Here is a 16693-nt window from a genome sequence, read left to right as displayed (position 1 = left end):
GTAATAAAGTAAAGGGTTTAATCTGTTGACACGTAGCACCCATTATCATATCGGTTTTAAGGTTTCCTCCTTTCATATTATTGTCTGTCGATAAATCTAATCATCCACTTTACTCCACCAATCTACAACACTATTTCACTTCAATATTCTTTTTTTATATAAAAACAAACAAAAAGTGTGACAGTTTTTTTAGTATTAACGATGTATCGATATATATGGTATGTGTATAACTGTATATATTGTCATGAACCATCTCAAACTTGCATATTATCATATCAAAAGTAATGTAAAGTTTTCTTTTCCAAAATTTAAAGATACTGAGGTTAGCTGAAACTTTTTAATAAAATTATCAAATATGATGATTAAGAGTGGCTTCCATGGCAAAGATATGAAGATTTAAGTATGATTGATTAGTTGTCTTTGTTGATTTTGAAAAAAAAATCAGTTAATGGTCGTATACGAACCCAATTGAATTTAAGAGAGTTCTAGTTTGACTTGTTTTGAGCGTCATGTCTAAAGTTCAGTAAAAACCTATTCAAGTTGGAGTTTGGTTTGGACTCGGCTCATATATTATTTCAATTATTAAATTATTGCATTTATATACATATAAAGTTATAGGGTACAGATTCTAAAAGAAGTTCACCATATTTGAAAAACTTGAGAAACATTATGTACCACACATTTCTATAAGCTTTTCGTAATATACACATATGTATAGTTTAAAATTGACTATATGTATATTGTCAAATCTTGAATTATACACATATGTATATCGTCAATTTTAAATTATACGTAGTTTTATATTACGAAAATCTAAGGAAAAATATGTGGTCCATAATGCTTCTCAAGTTTCATAATTATCTTAGTGTTTCTCACATGATTCTAACCCTAAAATTATATTTGTATTATTTACAATTATATTTATTTACATATATATGTAACATAGTATGATATATAGTGATATTTTCATAGTGTGAGGTTCATTGGGGAACACTAAAAAAGTGGGGAACCGACTCAAACGAACTCCCATTGGACTCATTCCAGCGGTGTTGAAACCGGCTCGTTGAAACCTAACTACGATCTCTTAACCCTAAACCCTAAATCATAACCCCTAAACCCAAAATATATTAGGGTTTGGCTTTTAGGGTTTGGCTTTTAGGGTTTAGCTATAGGGTTTAGCTTTAGGGTTTAGTTTAGGGTTTAGGGTTTACCTTTAGGGTTTACCTTTAGGATTTAAAAAAAGGGTAGTTGCACGGTACCCCTGACCGCGGAAGGGATCTCCCTTCCTAGTTCACCACCCGACAAGGATCCCTGGCGGCAAATACCCATAGCCATCAAAGAGGGGTAAGAAACATGTTCCAAACCCGAGACCTCGAGTGTCCTCGGTCCGGCTTTAAAGCGGGTGTCGGTGGCCACCAAAGTGGCACTAATGGGAATTGAACTTGGGTCTCCATTGGAGAACCCAAGTCACTCCACCACTAGGCCACTTGTGGTGGTTACCTTTAGGATTTAGGGATTTAGCTTTAGGGTTTAGCTTTAGTTTTAGCCTTTAGGATTTAGCTTTAAGGGTTTATAGTTTAGATTTTACGGTTTAGCTTAGGTTTTAGCCTTATTTTTTAGCTTTAGGGTTTAGAGTTTAGGAGTTAGGATTTAGGGTTAAGAAGTCTTAGCTAGGGTTCGACAAGCCGGTTACAACGCCACTGGAATGAGTCCAGTCGGAGTTCGTTTGAGTCGGTTCCCCGCTGTTCCCCACTTTTTTAGTGTTCCCCAATGAACCTTCCCCTATTTTCATAAATATATACAATAATATTTGTAATGTAACTATATATTTATTATATTAAACAAAAACTATTATGTTTATTTTTTTATAAACTCGTTTTGCGAGGCCAGTCAAGTGTGGTGTATGAGATAGTGATATGCACAATGCAAGCTTTTAACAAACAATTTGAAGGAGCTAATCGGATGGCTCGACTCATTTACAATTACACTAAAAAGCAATGAAATCATATATGTTAAGTTTAGTCCGTACAACTATATCCACCAAAACCCTTTTACTGACCGTATTGTTTATAAAATATGTATTTGTTGTATTTATACAAGTTCCAAAGGAAAAATAACATATGAATATGTCTCTTAGGGGTGTTTATCGAATCGAATATCGAATTTTCGAATTATTCGAATCGAATTGTTCGAATAATTTTTATTTTTCCTTGAATTCGTATTCGATTCGAATTCGATTAAAACCTATTGAATTCGATTCGAATTCGTATTCGAATAAAAACCCCAATTCGTATTCGATTCGTATTCGATTAAAATTTCGAATTCGAATCGAATTCGAATTAATTCGATTTAATTCAGATTCTTTAAAACATGTAAAAAACTATCAAAATGAAACATAAATTTTAATGCAGCCATAAAGCACGATATCACATTAAAAAGTTTCAAATAAAGTACCACAAGTCTAAAATTCTAAAGAAGAAGTCGGGAATAATCACTCCACATTACAAGTTAATATTTTTATGGCTAGAAATCCATTGATAGATTTGTTACTTAGGTTTTACTTATAGGTCATGTAGTGCGTTTGGTAATGAGTAATTTTAATACTTGGAAAAATTTTTGAAAATAATTTATAGTATAGCTTAATAAAAGTTATATATGTATTATATATAAAAATAAAAAATAAAAATGTATCATTTTTGTTCGAATTTCGAATCGAATCGAATTTGAAATTATAAATTCGTATTCGATTCGTATTCGATTAACTTGACTCGAATTGAATCGAATTCGAATTCGAATTCTTATAATCGAAACGAATTCTTGATAATCGAATCGAATTTAAACGAATTTCGAATTTTTCGAATTCGAAACGAATCCTGAACACCCCTAATGTCTCTAGCTTTTTGTGAAAAACACAAATTTTACCTACACATCATCATAGGTATATTTGTCATGTTACCAAATGTAAGGCCAGTTTTGCATCTAGAGTTATTAAAATGGTATAAATTAGAGAATATATTGTGTGACCTATAAATAGTTTAAAATTAACACCAAAATATATTGACGTATCGTGTCAAGTAAAATGTGACACGTTACTTAATATGTAAACAACTTATATGGCACCCATAAACAACAACCATGAATCAGAAACAAGCAACTTTTCTTCATACAATTTAAATAAGTCATCTACAATGAACTTTTTAATATAAGTGTGACTAGTGGTATGATGTTTGCCCCCACAAAAATAATGCAAGTTTAAATCATTGCAAGTAAAATGTTAAGCAGTCTAATTAGCCTAGTAGTATATATCCGAAAAACATGTATGCCACCATTGGGTGTAGAGATGTACAAATCAATTTTTTTTTAAATATCGGTCCGTTTTTTTTTTTTGGGGGGGGGATTCAATTTTTTTAACCGGTTTTACATTATGGGAACCCAAACTGATACTAATCGATTATGTTTGGATAAAAACCAGTTTAAACTGTTTTCTTAACCGGTTTCGGTTTTTAAACTGGTTCCAAAGATCAAAATTACTAACCGGTGGTTTGGTTCGGTTGGAAATCAATTTCGCTTTTTTTCTGCTTTCGGTCCTAAAATCGATTTTTTTTACACTTCTAATTGGGTGTCCCCACTGATCGGCCCCACGACCAAAATTACGAAGGTAATTAGGTGCCACGTAGTAAATCAGGTTGTGATGAGGTTTGATTCCCACACCTCCACAATTGATTATCACCTCTTACAATCGAGGCACTATCGTGGGGACAACTTAGCAATATCGAGAAGCGTTTATCCCTATGTTGTTAAGTGTTCTAGTCTAATATTAGACATTGATGTAGATTTAATACCAGGTTTAGTAACTTATTATCCCAAAGTTGTGAGTTATTAACTTATTATTATTAAAAAAAGATAAACAACAATTAACATTAACAACAAAGGTAATTAACAAGTCTACGTCATGCATATACATACAGGATGCAACTGTACGCTTTCGTTTTCACCTTCTCTCACTTCATAATACACAAACAAACACACTTACTTACACATATGTCTGTATCTATATATGTAATAAGCATAAACATATAAGGAGCAATACAAGGTAGCAAAATCCACAAACCTCAAACTCCAAATCACCATACAATACAAATTCTCTCTTCATGTAAAACCAAACCGAACCGAACCGATCGAAAATGGGGAGAGGTAGAGTCGAACTAAAGCGAATCGAAAACAAAATCAACCGACAAGTAACCTTCGCTAAACGAAGAAACGGACTGCTGAAAAAAGCGTACGAGTTATCCGTGTTGTGTGATGCTGAAGTTGCGTTGATCATCTTCTCTAATAGAGGAAAATTGTATGAATTTTGCAGCAGCTCAAGGTATTGTTATACTGTATATTTATATATATTATATATTTATTTATATATATTATATATTGTGTATTGTAGTGTTGTTGTTACAGTGTATATTGTATGTTGTAGATCTGATGAAAAGGAAAAGGTGAATTTGTTTGATTTGCTGTTTTCGTGAATGTCTTGTTGTTTATGGTACTCCGTGTTTGTTTTGTTTGTTAGATCTGATTTGTTAATTTGTTATATGTAAAATAAAGTTTTTTTTTTATCTACTTTTGTTGGTTAATTTGAGTTGTGTAAAGTTGTTTAGGGTTTGAGTTTTGTATGCAGAATAATTTCTCTCTCATCTTTGTTCTTGTTTTCTTATTTTTGTTTCTGTTTTTTTTTTTTTTTTTTTGGTTTGATTTCTGAAGTTATGATCCGATTTTGAAGGTCTTTGTTTTGGTTTTTCAGGTCTGTACTTCTGTTAATTAATGGTTTGTTCTTGAATTTTCTTCAGTTTTTTTTCAAGCTCTAGTTCTAGGGTTTTTATTAGGTCTGAGTTGATCATTTTTATAAATTTATTTTATTTTACTTTTTCAGTTTTAAAAATTTGTTAGAATTTTCATTCTGTGTTTCGTGTATGAGTTTTCTTCTAAACATGATTAATTAAACCTCTAATGTGATTAAGAGTTGGTCAAACTGTATTAATTAGCTATATCGATAGCGATTTGAAGACAATCGCGATTGAATTTCTTGGCTTGCTAGATCTCAAATCAATAGTTTTTTCATTCTTTTTTCTCTATGTATTTGGTTCAAGAAATTTGCAAATCTGATCTCAATTGTGTTGACCAAATTTTGGTCTTTCAAAGTCAAATCTGGTCAACCTTTAGTTCTCTTCTAGGGTTAGAGAATTGGAACATAAAATTTCCAAGATCTCATTGGTAAAACCATAATTAAAGGAAAATGTCATCAAAGTCGAATTTATCGTTCACTGATTTTCTTTCTTTAACCCCATTGAAGGCCATTTGTCCTACGCAAGCTGGATTTTACCTGATCTCATTGATTACCAGCTGGGTATTGACGTGTTTTTTGAGTTTTTCGGTGACGGGTTCTCACAATCACAAAAGATGTCATGAAAATATGTATTGGTTAAATGGGAGCAGGGAATATTATGAATTCCATGGTTAGCAATTGAATCTATATATACATAAGTTTTTGGTCATCCTATTTGGGGCAAAACATGCTTCTTTGTGTGTAACCGAACATGAAAGGATCGAGCTAGCTTCGAATATAGATAGTTAAGTTATGGTGAAGGAACATGTTAGGACTTAGGATTCTGGAATTCTTGTACCAAACATCCTAATTAGGTTGACAAAGGATTAGCCCTAGGATCATTTATGATGTTAGTTAATTCTTGTTTTATTATCCATTGTGGGAGTGCATACATGCTCCTAAATTCTTTTGCTCTTTAACATGAAGACATGTTCATATACAATTGTTTTTGGTACACAATTTCATATAAACAAACATAAAAGTACATAACTGCTAATTAAGCAATGGTCTAGTTATATATCTTTTATGGTAAGTTTATGCATATTGAATTTGGATGTTGATTGCGAGTAATCAAAGTACTTTAGGGGTGTAAACCAGCTGAACTAAAACGAGCACCCTCTGTCGAAGCTAATTTAACAAATGAGCTCAGAGCCCGATTAAACTTCACTTACCGAGTTTAAATAGACTCACGAGCCTAAACAAACTTATTATTTATATAATTTATAGTTAAATATAATATATGTATTTACATAATTATTGTTATTATTATATGATAGAAATAACTAATTATATCAATTGTGTTATATATAAAAAGTATTTAAAGAATTAATAAATAACAAACCGGCTAAGGCTTAAAAAATAAAGTTCGAAACGAGCCGAGTTTAGATAGCCTGAATTCAGACTCTACTTATTTACGCCCCTAGAGTATTTAAAAAACTATTTATTTGTTTATTATGCAAACTGTATATTTGATTGTTCACGAATGTAATTATATACTTACTTTAAAAATAAACATATTTAGCAATAAATATACATAGTTGATATGCTGCATCACTTATTTACTAATTTTTAAATCTTATATACAACTATTATTAAAGTTTTTGTCCATATCTTCTTCTAGCAGCATGCTAAAGACTCTTGAGAGGTATAAAAAATGCAACTATGGAGCGCCTGAGATCAATGTATCTGCTAGGGAGGCACTGGTCAGTATTCCATTTTATATGCAATATGCATTATAAATATTATCCCCCTCTTGAAGATTAAGAACCAAACACTCAGTTGGTTAATTTTAGTTATAACAGTTATGCAGTTTTACATTCCATTAACTAATACTCCAAATTCCTAAATAACTCAAGGGTGGGCTTTTTTAAAATTATATAAATAAAAAACATTTAAATGCTTATAAAAAACTATTACTTTTTGGTAGTTAAGCACTTAAGCCTTTGAACTAAATTATGGTTTTTACCCTACAGATTAATGAACGAGTTTATGATTGATCTGCTTTTTACATGTTGTGTAAATAATATAAGCTTTGACTCTAATTAATTGCTTTCAGATATGGATGAATGCAAAGTTAATATATTTGTCTTATTTTTTTCTTAAGGAAATCTTTTACATGATCAAATTATAGTATAAGTTGCAACCAAATCTGTTAATCATATTTTTATAACAATAATAAGTAAAAAGACTCGTTTTATGATCACTAATTATAGTCTTTGAGGCCTTTAAAAAAATTATAGTCCTTAGACTCTTAGAGTATATATCCCAATGGGATGTCTTTAGCCTATCTGTGGTCCTATGTTGTTAAAAGCGTTATGCGCACTTAAGATGTAAGGGTCTCGCCTGGAGCCTAGGCGCAAAGACGCAAAAAAAAGCGAGAGCTTTTCAAGTAAGCCACCGTAGTTAAAAAATAAAAGAAATTATATATAATACTTTAATAGGCATAAAATTAATAGTTTTACACTATTATACAAATATAATGTAAAAAAACATAATATATGCTTTTAGAATATGTACAACAATAATTAATGTTTATAAAAACATCTAAGTATTTGTAACAAACTAAAACAATAAAGTGGAAAACAATTTAAAGATTCTACAAATTAGGTTAGTTATTTAAGACAAAGACTAGCCTATGACAATCTACACATAATCTACAAAAGGCAACCCATCAGTTTTATTGAATTAGGGTTTAACCAGGGATTCTCCCCATCTGTTGAGTCTTCGACAAGTTGCTAAACCAGGTTCCTAACTATCTACCCTCTCTAAATTAACGTTTCAGGCTGTTCCTTCTTGTTTTAGGCTGTTTTCCGGTTTAGGGTGGCTTTTTGCGCCTGCGCCCAGCTCTAGGCGAGCGTTTGAGTGCGTTTTTTGAAAAAATACACAGATTTGCGCCTAACTCTCCACCAGGCGGCTTAGTTGCACCTCGCTGTGCCTAAGCGCCTAGCTCGCTTTTGACAACATAGTTGTGGTCGTCATTGGATTTCTTTATACGTAGCGCGTGTTTGTGTACAAGCGCAAGTATGCATTTTCTTCAAATTTTAAATATGTTTACTTAATTTTTAAAGAGTAGGATTTTTTTTGGCTTTTCGCATCTTATGTCTAGTCGGCGAACGAGTGTTTTACGCCTTTTGAGTGCAATTGCGACCTACATTACAATGGAACAAAGTTAAAACTTGCTAAAAATACAAAAAAAAAAAAACTTGATTACATGCAAAAGTCCATGTGATAATTGGATATACTGTGTCTGGAGCTCAGATATAGATGGCTTGCATATTATAATCCCTTAAACAATTCAGGAAGCCTTTGATAGCTTGTCAAAGTGGATATAACTATTTGGACATCAAAGAGATTAAGAGATTAGGCATGTCTTTTCACACCAATATTTTTACTTTTAAAGTCAAAATACACACATCACAGGAAATTGAATATTCAACATTTCAAAAGATTCTCTTAACAAAATTTTGATATCGTTTTACATGGGGTATAAAGCAAGGTTAATATATTTTGTTTTCCTTTGCTGGATAAGGCAATAATAGATAGAGCTGGATAAGGCAATAATAGATAGAGCATAGTCACCTTACGGAGGTATCAGACTCTATTCTGAGGTTATCCGGGTTTTCATCACATCGTGTGTTACGCCAGAAAGTTCTTCTTTTGTGGTGACACAACAAATGTCAAGTGGCAGCCGGCGGTATAGTTTCCCTGGGGAACACCCAAGCCAAACTCTGAAACCAGCGTGAGCCCGGTTAAAACAACATAGTCTGGCCGGAGTGGGGCATCGGGGCTCTCCAATTTGGGGAGTGCGATACCTCATACAAGAAAGTCGGTGTTTCAAAAAAAATAAAAATTATCGACCAATATAACAACTAAAGTATTATTTTATGTAAGGCTATGTGTTATGGTTTTTTTAGTTTTATTGTCATATCAAAGAGCGATTATCACGCAACTTATTTTTACTTTTGTGTGTAATCGTTTCACATCAAAAATTAATAAAAAAATAATAATAAAAAGAAAATCAACGATGAAGTGTAATTGGTTGAAAGTTGGTCCCACAAATATAATTACTTCATCATGCCCCCCCCCCCCAGTTCCGGGTGGGGCGTGTGTCAAGTCACATCACACCGGAAATCTGATCACGTAGGCGAGATGTGAATGTGTAACACACGGCCTAATGTGTTGATTTTATAATAAGTTTTTTACATAAATGAATAGAGCTGCAAATGAACTGAACGAACAAGACTTTGTTCGTGTTCATTTGTTAAGAAATATATGTGTTCATGAACTGTTCATGAGCACTTACCGAACGAGATTTTATGTCCGTGTTCGTTTGTTAAGAAAATAAACTTGTTCGTGTTCGTTTGGGTTTGTGTTTATTTGTTAACTTTAGGCAACGAACGAAAACGAACGTTGATGAACACAAACTAATGTTCATGAACACTAATGGAAACAAACGAACACTGACACTTACTAAATATTTTATTTGTTGGAATTTTGAAGTAATTAAATAAAATATAAAAACTAAAAACACTAATGAACTATTAAACAAGTTACCAAACGTTCACGAACATAAATGAACGAATGTGGCTTCTGTTCATGTTCGTTCGTTTAACTAAACAAACGAAATTCCATGTTCGTGTTCGTTTGTTTAATAAACGAACAAACACAAACGAACTTTCTGCCAAACGTTTAGTTCATTTGAAGCCCTATAAATGAAGCAAAATAATGATTTTGGTCCGTAGACAAAGAAAAAACAACATTTTTGGCTACATAAACGAGCACCCTGTTACAATTTTTCCATTGGAAGTGATAGAGACTTGTATTTTTGGTGGATATTTCTATATCCAAATGTTTATTGTGTAACATCTTACATTTATATGGTCTAGGGTTTTGACATTGAGCTAGGATTTGTCGTCCCACCAAGAGTGACCCACAAATATATATTGTTTGTCTCACATTATGCGCTCTATCTCACTTATTTATACACCAATATATAGTTTTACTAATGTTTTGTATTAACCATAATCGATGCTGCTTAAAACTTAGATTATATTAATTGTAATACTAAGGTGTAAACTTGTGTCCATCGTGTCTGCAGGAGTTAAGTAGTCAGCAGGAGTATTTAAAACTTAAAGCACGTTATGAGGAGCTACAACGATCCCAAAGGTAAATCTAACTAGTTAAAAAAAATTTATTAATGGTTTACACATAAAAAGAGAAAAAAAAAAAAAAAAAAAAAAAAAAAAAAAAAAACCTTTTACATACAAACATGCATATTATGCACATAAAAAACCATCAAACTAATTTTTGCATATATATATGTAGGTTTATAAATAAATTAAGGGGCTGTTTTTTTACCTTTTAATGAGGCTCTTAATGGTTCAGACCTCTTACTGGTTCAACACTTAATGGTTTAGACTGTTTGTTTCACGTGCAGAGTCTGAATGGTTAAGACCTATGATCTGAATTGTTCAGACATTTGCTCTGAACGGTTAAGCATTATACATGCTCTTAATGGTTCAGCACTTAATGGTTCAGACATCTTTACCGGTTCAGTACTTCACCATTCAGATATTGCCAAACAACCCCGAAATTTATATACCCACTTAAATTTCAAAAGATATGAAAAAAGTTGTATTTCAACCATTATATATAATGAGAAAGTATAATGTACTTCAAGGCTTAACCTACATTAACATACATGACAAAAAAAATATAACGTGCGTTATTATCATAGAACGTGCGTGATTATAGTCCCATGCGTGATTATGTGGTCCCATGCGTGATTATGTGGTCCCATGCGTGATTATACCCCTGATCCAACGGTTACCATTGTCTCCTACGTGATGTATGATAAGGTTTTTTGTATGTTAACCTTACTCTATATATAATATACTTTTTTTTGTTCTTTTTTTATATTTTTATCCCTCCAATTTCGACGTTGACACTTACAACCCTTAAATTTTTAAAGAGTTTGTAATTGAGTTTTACGTGTTTATTTTTATATGCGTGTAGGTATAAATTCAAGTTGATTTACGTTTTGACGTAAATTTTTCCGGACATGAGTCGGGTCAAATATATAATACGTTTTCGTGCTTGTTTTTGTATGCGTTTTCAGCTGATCTACGTTTTGACGTAATTTTTTTACAAGATGCCGCGGCAACGCGTGAGGCAATTTACTAGTTTTTTATTTAATAAATATAAAACTGAAAAAGTGAATGAATCATTTGTTATTTATGTAAATACTAGAAATCTTCTTGGGGAAGATCTTGGGCCTTTGAGCTGCAAGGAACTGGAGTCACTAGAAAGGCAACTCGATACATCTCTAAAGCAGATCAGATCAGCACGGGTATTTATTTATTTATGATTTATGAATCTACAATACCATATATAGGGATGAGCTTGGTACCGGAACCGAAAATCCCCAAAAGTAGGTACCGGTACTGTTACCGAATATATCCGGTAATCGGTACCGGTATTTGAAGGTAAAAATCGGTAAATATTCGTACCGAACCGGTACCGTACCAGACCGGTACCGAAAATGTCAAAAGTCGGTACCGAATCAGTACCAAAAATGTACCCGGTTCGATAAATTCAGTACCGGTACCGGTTCGAGATACTGGGTACAATTTACTCATCTCTAATCATATATAGTTATATAACATTGTGAAACTCATTATCCACTTTTTACAATCTTAAAATAAAATAATAAATAATGTACAACTTATATAATCATATGGGTAACAACTATGTTGGGTTGGTGGGCTGAATTGTTGACTTGGAACATGATCCATGTATTCATGAGCCGTTTAACCTATATGTTTATTGTTTAAATGAGTCAAACGGGTTGTAATAGATGTATCCTACGGGTTGGGCGAGTTGACGTTATATATTTTTTATTCTAAATGTAAACGAGTCAACCTTTGAATTAAAAGGGATAAACAAGTCAACCCGAAAACAACTTGTGTGTTTAAGATGTTTGACACGACACTTAAATGAAATACCTGCCTAGTTAAAACTGAATTGTTACATACATAATCTGACATTTTAAATAAAAACGATTTAATTATATAGTATATGTTGGAAATCAGGCCCTTGATCGAATAAACAAACACGCAATATGAAAAACTTGTTCGACTCTTTTATTAATTTATCAATGAGAGCACACTAATTACAATGACCCTAATCATCTATTTATACTAAACTTATTCTAGTCCTAACCTGACTCAAACTCTATTAATAAAATAAATAAACAAACTAGATAAACCTATCTAATAAACCTTGATGCCCAAGAAAACATCCCTAGACTAGAATTAGGAAACCTAAATAAAATAAACTAAAACACTTAGCACCCTCCAACTTTTGAGTTATGACAAGATTAGTCCCAACCGTATATAACCCCAGTCAAATCGAGATAGATAAATAAATAGATCGAAAGTGTCACCTATGTTTACACTAGGGTTTTATGTATATTTACAGACCCAGTCCATGTTGGATACACTTACAGATCTTCAGAAAAAGGTAACATTGTAACATTTTGGATACAATTCTTTTTTTTTTTTTTTTTGTTTTGTTTCTATTGCTCAAGATTTTTGGTACTGTAGGAGTATGCACTAAATGAAGCAAATAGAACCTTGAAACAAAGGGTATGCATGTATGCAATATTATTAGTTTTTCATATTACTTTCAACTACGTGAATTAAATGACACTAATAGTATTTGCAGTTGATGGAAGGACATCAAGTAAGCACACTCCATTGGCATCCACATGCTCAACTCGAAATCGGATATGACCGACAACATGAACCTCAACATCAAACTGGTGAAGCCTTCTTTCACCCACTCGACTGCGGGCCCACTTTACAAATGGGGTAAGCTCTCGCATATTAGATTGATTTTTTGTTTACACGATTTTTTGTTTACACGCACATATGTTTGTACATCGATCACTTGTGCTACCTAGCCAAGTGGTAAATCACCGACGGACACATCCTTCGGCCATCACAACAAAAATAACAAAACCCAAAAAAATTACATTTTTTTAAGTTCCACTAACGGATCACCGACAAAGAAAAAAACCCAGAAAATAAAACCAGAACTTGTCAGGCTCTTTAGTGATTAATGACAAATTACCAACTTCTTTACGGATAAGTGTCCTTTCAGGTGTTCCAGTCGTTGTCCATGAGTTTGACAGGTTTGTGACAGATCAGCCTTCCACAAAATTTGAACTCACTTGACAACGACTAGAACGCCTAAAACAGACACTTAGATGCAAAGCCGTCAATAATTTATTGTGAAATGAGTGGGTTAGGTGGATATTGATCCACGTTGGATTCCGTTTTCCTCTATTATTTTCATTTTAATTAGTTTATTCCAAATTGTTTTGAAATGAATGAATGAATGAATTTTAGGTACCAAACGGATCCATTGACGGCAGCAGCGAATGAAGCAGGGCCCAGTTCCAATAATAATTACATGTCCATATGGTATCAGTGATCATAATAATAATAATTTAGCAATATATTACTTTGTGAGATTGAAGATCTTGTTTTACTCATAAACAGCCAATGTGTGCTTAACCATTATTGCAACTCTTACTTTTGAACATATATAGGATTTATATATTATAATTAATAACATATACATATATGTCTCATGCATGCATGAACACACATATACACACATCCATATATAAAAAAAATACATAACATACCCAATAAGATCACACTCATAAAAAACATGCAAAGATTATACTAGTTTTGAAAACTACACACAATATGAAAAACATAGGAAACTATAGGATTATGAGATCTTTGGTTTTAGTCAACTAATGTAGAAATGGATCTTAACGGCGAACAAGAAGAGACAAACGAAACCAAAGAAAAGCAACGAATGAATCAAGATGGCCGGTCCGCTTGTCTGAAAGTTGCCAAACTCAACGCAGCGTCTGTGTCCTGGAAGCTGAAACAGTAATCCGGGTGTGAATAACACGAAGAGCACCACGGACACAAAAACCGGGCCCCAATCCAACATCTTGATTGTTTTTTAAAGACAAGTTATGTATTTGTATTGCTTTTGTTTATGGTTGAGTGGTTTGAGTTTATGTATATGATAGATTGGGAGGCATAGACTTTGGTGAGAAGCAAAGGGGTTGGACTTGTCAGTTGTCACTTGTGGGAGGAAACCTAGTGAAGCAAGATTCACAATCAAAATCTATGCATATGCATGTGATAAGATCTTGTATTTTAACACAACTACATTTTCACTATTTATCCTAAAAGGACTGAAATACCCCGGTATAGGGTTAACTTCTCATGGATTGGGCCAAACGTCTAATTAATGGGCTTGGTTAAAACCTTTTTGTTTGCTTTTTATTAACACTGAAATACAACGTAACGTCAATCTGGTGCTAGCTCATTCGGTAAAGTGTCTTGTCTCTTAGTTAGGGATGAGCATTTGGTATCGGGTACCAGTACCGAATTTCATGTACTGGATTATTTACGCTACCCACTTTTTGCCGTTTTCGGTACCGGTACTCTCAATTCAATACCGGTAACCATATTTTATACTATCGGTGCTTGTACCAATACCGAGCTCATTCCTACTCTTGGTGGGAAGCCTCGGGTTCAATACCTAGCCATGGAGTAAATTTATGATATTTGGAATATAGAGTAGGAGTGCCAGTGGTGTAGATTTAAAGTTGTCGACATTCGTAGGGGCAAAGGTTAATGGTGGCCCGGAGATACCTTAGCTCTCACCGATTATTCGCTCATAGTGTTACTTTTACCGAAAAATCTTGAATTTTTTTTTGTAGTGTAAAATATTAGATTTGTAAGAGTCAGCCCCCCACCGATTTGAATTTTGAGAGTCTGGCCTCCACCGAGTTTTCGTTCAAGCTCCGCCACTGAACAATCGTCTACAGTTCACCATTCAAAAAACAAAATATGACATGACCCTTGCAAAGATTTGAACTCCTACCACTTTTATTCGCGGGGGAGGGGGGATGCCCAAGGAAGTAGCTATGTTATGAGTATATGCGACTCCCATTAAAATTTGAAACCGACCACATGAAATTTTAACACCGACTCAAGAAATATTTGTTAAGGATTTTAAAATTACACAAATATAGTTTTATAAACTAATTAACAAATACAAAATAACTAAGCCCGCTTCATAATTCATACAGTTAAAAAAATAAGCGAATTTTAAACTAAATCCATTAACCACTTAACCTAAGAAAATAGGTGCGACATGTTTGTTTGATGGTCTGGTTAGGTTGAACCCTAACTACAATAACCGTCCGATATAAATTTTAACTATCTGATAAAAAAATTGTATCATGCTAATTATGTGAAAGGTAAGTTAAGCTTTTGTCAAGTGGTTGGTTCAAGTGATGGTCCAATCAAATTGAACAGCATACACCATAATTTTCTCATAAATCATGTTCCTTCATTCATGTCATTGTTGGGATTGAACCACCCAACTGTCAATTTAAAATTCTCTATCTAAGGACCAATTTAGCTACATGTCGAAGGCCATTTGTTTAGTAAGTCACACGATAGATGTCGCCTTAAAAATATATATTCATACGTATATTTGATTAAATATATTTTCGGATAATATTCATACATGATTAATCGTTTTTTACATTACCTGAACTAAAAAACATGTACATGGCTAGTGTACACATATGTATGTCCAATGAATATGTTTTTGTTAAGTTGTCTCCTAGTAAAACATGTCTTGTACCGTTTATGTAATTAAAAGGGATATCGGATGTAAATAACCGCAACTTTCATCGATAAGCTGATAGCATTCCCAATTTCGATTTGTACCATACCACTCCCAGCTTTCAACTTATTGGCCGATAGCACTTCAAAGTTCAAAACTAACCCAACACTAACCCATTTTGCTGACATCAGCTGCCGCGTCACCAAACTAGTGTCACATCAGCTGACACGTCACCAAAAAGCCACATCGGCTGCCACGTCATAAAAAGCCAAGTCAGATGAGACGTCAGCAGCCACCTCAACTGCCACATCATCAAAAATTCAACATTAGATGTCACATCAACACACTAGTGTCACATCAACAAAAAAAACTATCTGGGTTAGGGTTCAGTTAGTTTGGGAGAGCTATCGATCAATAAGTTGAAAGTTGGAAGTGGTGTGGTACAAATAGAAAATTGGATGTGCTATCGGCCAATTAGTGAAAGTTGAAGTTATTTAAATCCGATATCCCTAATTAAAACCATTAACCTAAATACGAGGTATAATAACAATAGTAAAGTTATTGTATCCTTATATCTAGATTGTCTATAAAAGTTTATAAGCTTGTAGTTCATATTTGTGGAATATATATAGGGTAATTGAGGGCTTCACAAGTGTTAGAAATGTGTCTAAGACATGACGTATTAACATCGTCATTGATGGCATAAAAACACATAACTACACATAAAAGAGTAGACATGAAAAAACTACATGTCAAATGTGATCTTATCATGCACTCACCATCGTACATTGTGAGTGTCACAACAATATATGATGACATACAAACTAAGATTTGTTTTAACAAAAAAAATTTTGAATCTTACAATCTTGTTCACAACTATGAAGCTGATCATGTCTATCTAGTGAATATGACCACTTTTATAGTAGTGACAAGGGATGTCACGGCCATGAATACGACATTACACACTCATTTAAGTGTATAGGTCCAGAAAGATATATATATGTATGTGTGTGTGATTGAAAGGAGTTAAAGAAAGTGGTTCTTGTCACCATTTATAATTTTGGATTTGGGACCAATTATCTTCCC

General features: G+C 33.2%; 2 protein-coding genes across 7 annotated transcripts; one reads left to right on the top strand and one right to left on the bottom strand.

Annotated features, from left to right (window-relative positions):
* Window positions 1-4008: 4008 nt before the first annotated feature.
* LOC110894270 (agamous-like MADS-box protein MADS4) lies at window positions 4009-13510 on the top strand. Of its 6 annotated transcripts, none has more exons than XM_022141469.2 (8): window positions 4009-4369; window positions 6498-6579; window positions 9975-10042; window positions 11126-11225; window positions 12356-12397; window positions 12481-12522; window positions 12593-12747; window positions 13288-13510. In XM_022141469.2, the coding sequence occupies exons 1-8, from the start codon at window positions 4185-4187 to the stop codon at window positions 13370-13372; spliced, it is 759 nt and encodes a 252-aa protein (XP_021997161.1). In that variant the 5' UTR covers window positions 4009-4184; the 3' UTR covers window positions 13373-13510. The 6 variants fall into 6 exon arrangements, with proteins under 6 accessions (XP_021997161.1, XP_021997165.1, XP_021997166.1 ...); XM_022141470.2 differs by having other exon boundaries at window positions 4012-4369; window positions 6501-6579; XM_022141471.2 differs by having other exon boundaries at window positions 4013-4369; window positions 12602-12747.
* LOC110894272 lies at window positions 13468-13915 on the bottom strand. Its single transcript, XM_022141475.2, has one exon. It carries the CDS (start codon window positions 13907-13909, stop codon window positions 13700-13702), a length of 210 nt encoding a protein of 69 aa, XP_021997167.1. The 5' UTR covers window positions 13910-13915; the 3' UTR covers window positions 13468-13699.
* Window positions 13916-16693: the final 2778 nt, after the last annotated feature.

The sequence above is a fragment of the Helianthus annuus genome, chromosome 12 (genome assembly GCF_002127325.2).
Source record: "Helianthus annuus cultivar XRQ/B chromosome 12, HanXRQr2.0-SUNRISE, whole genome shotgun sequence".
NCBI lineage: Eukaryota > Viridiplantae > Streptophyta > Magnoliopsida > Asterales > Asteraceae > Helianthus > Helianthus annuus.
The sequence above is the reverse complement of the archived record's forward strand: the minus strand, read 5'-3'. Positions and strand labels throughout refer to the sequence as shown.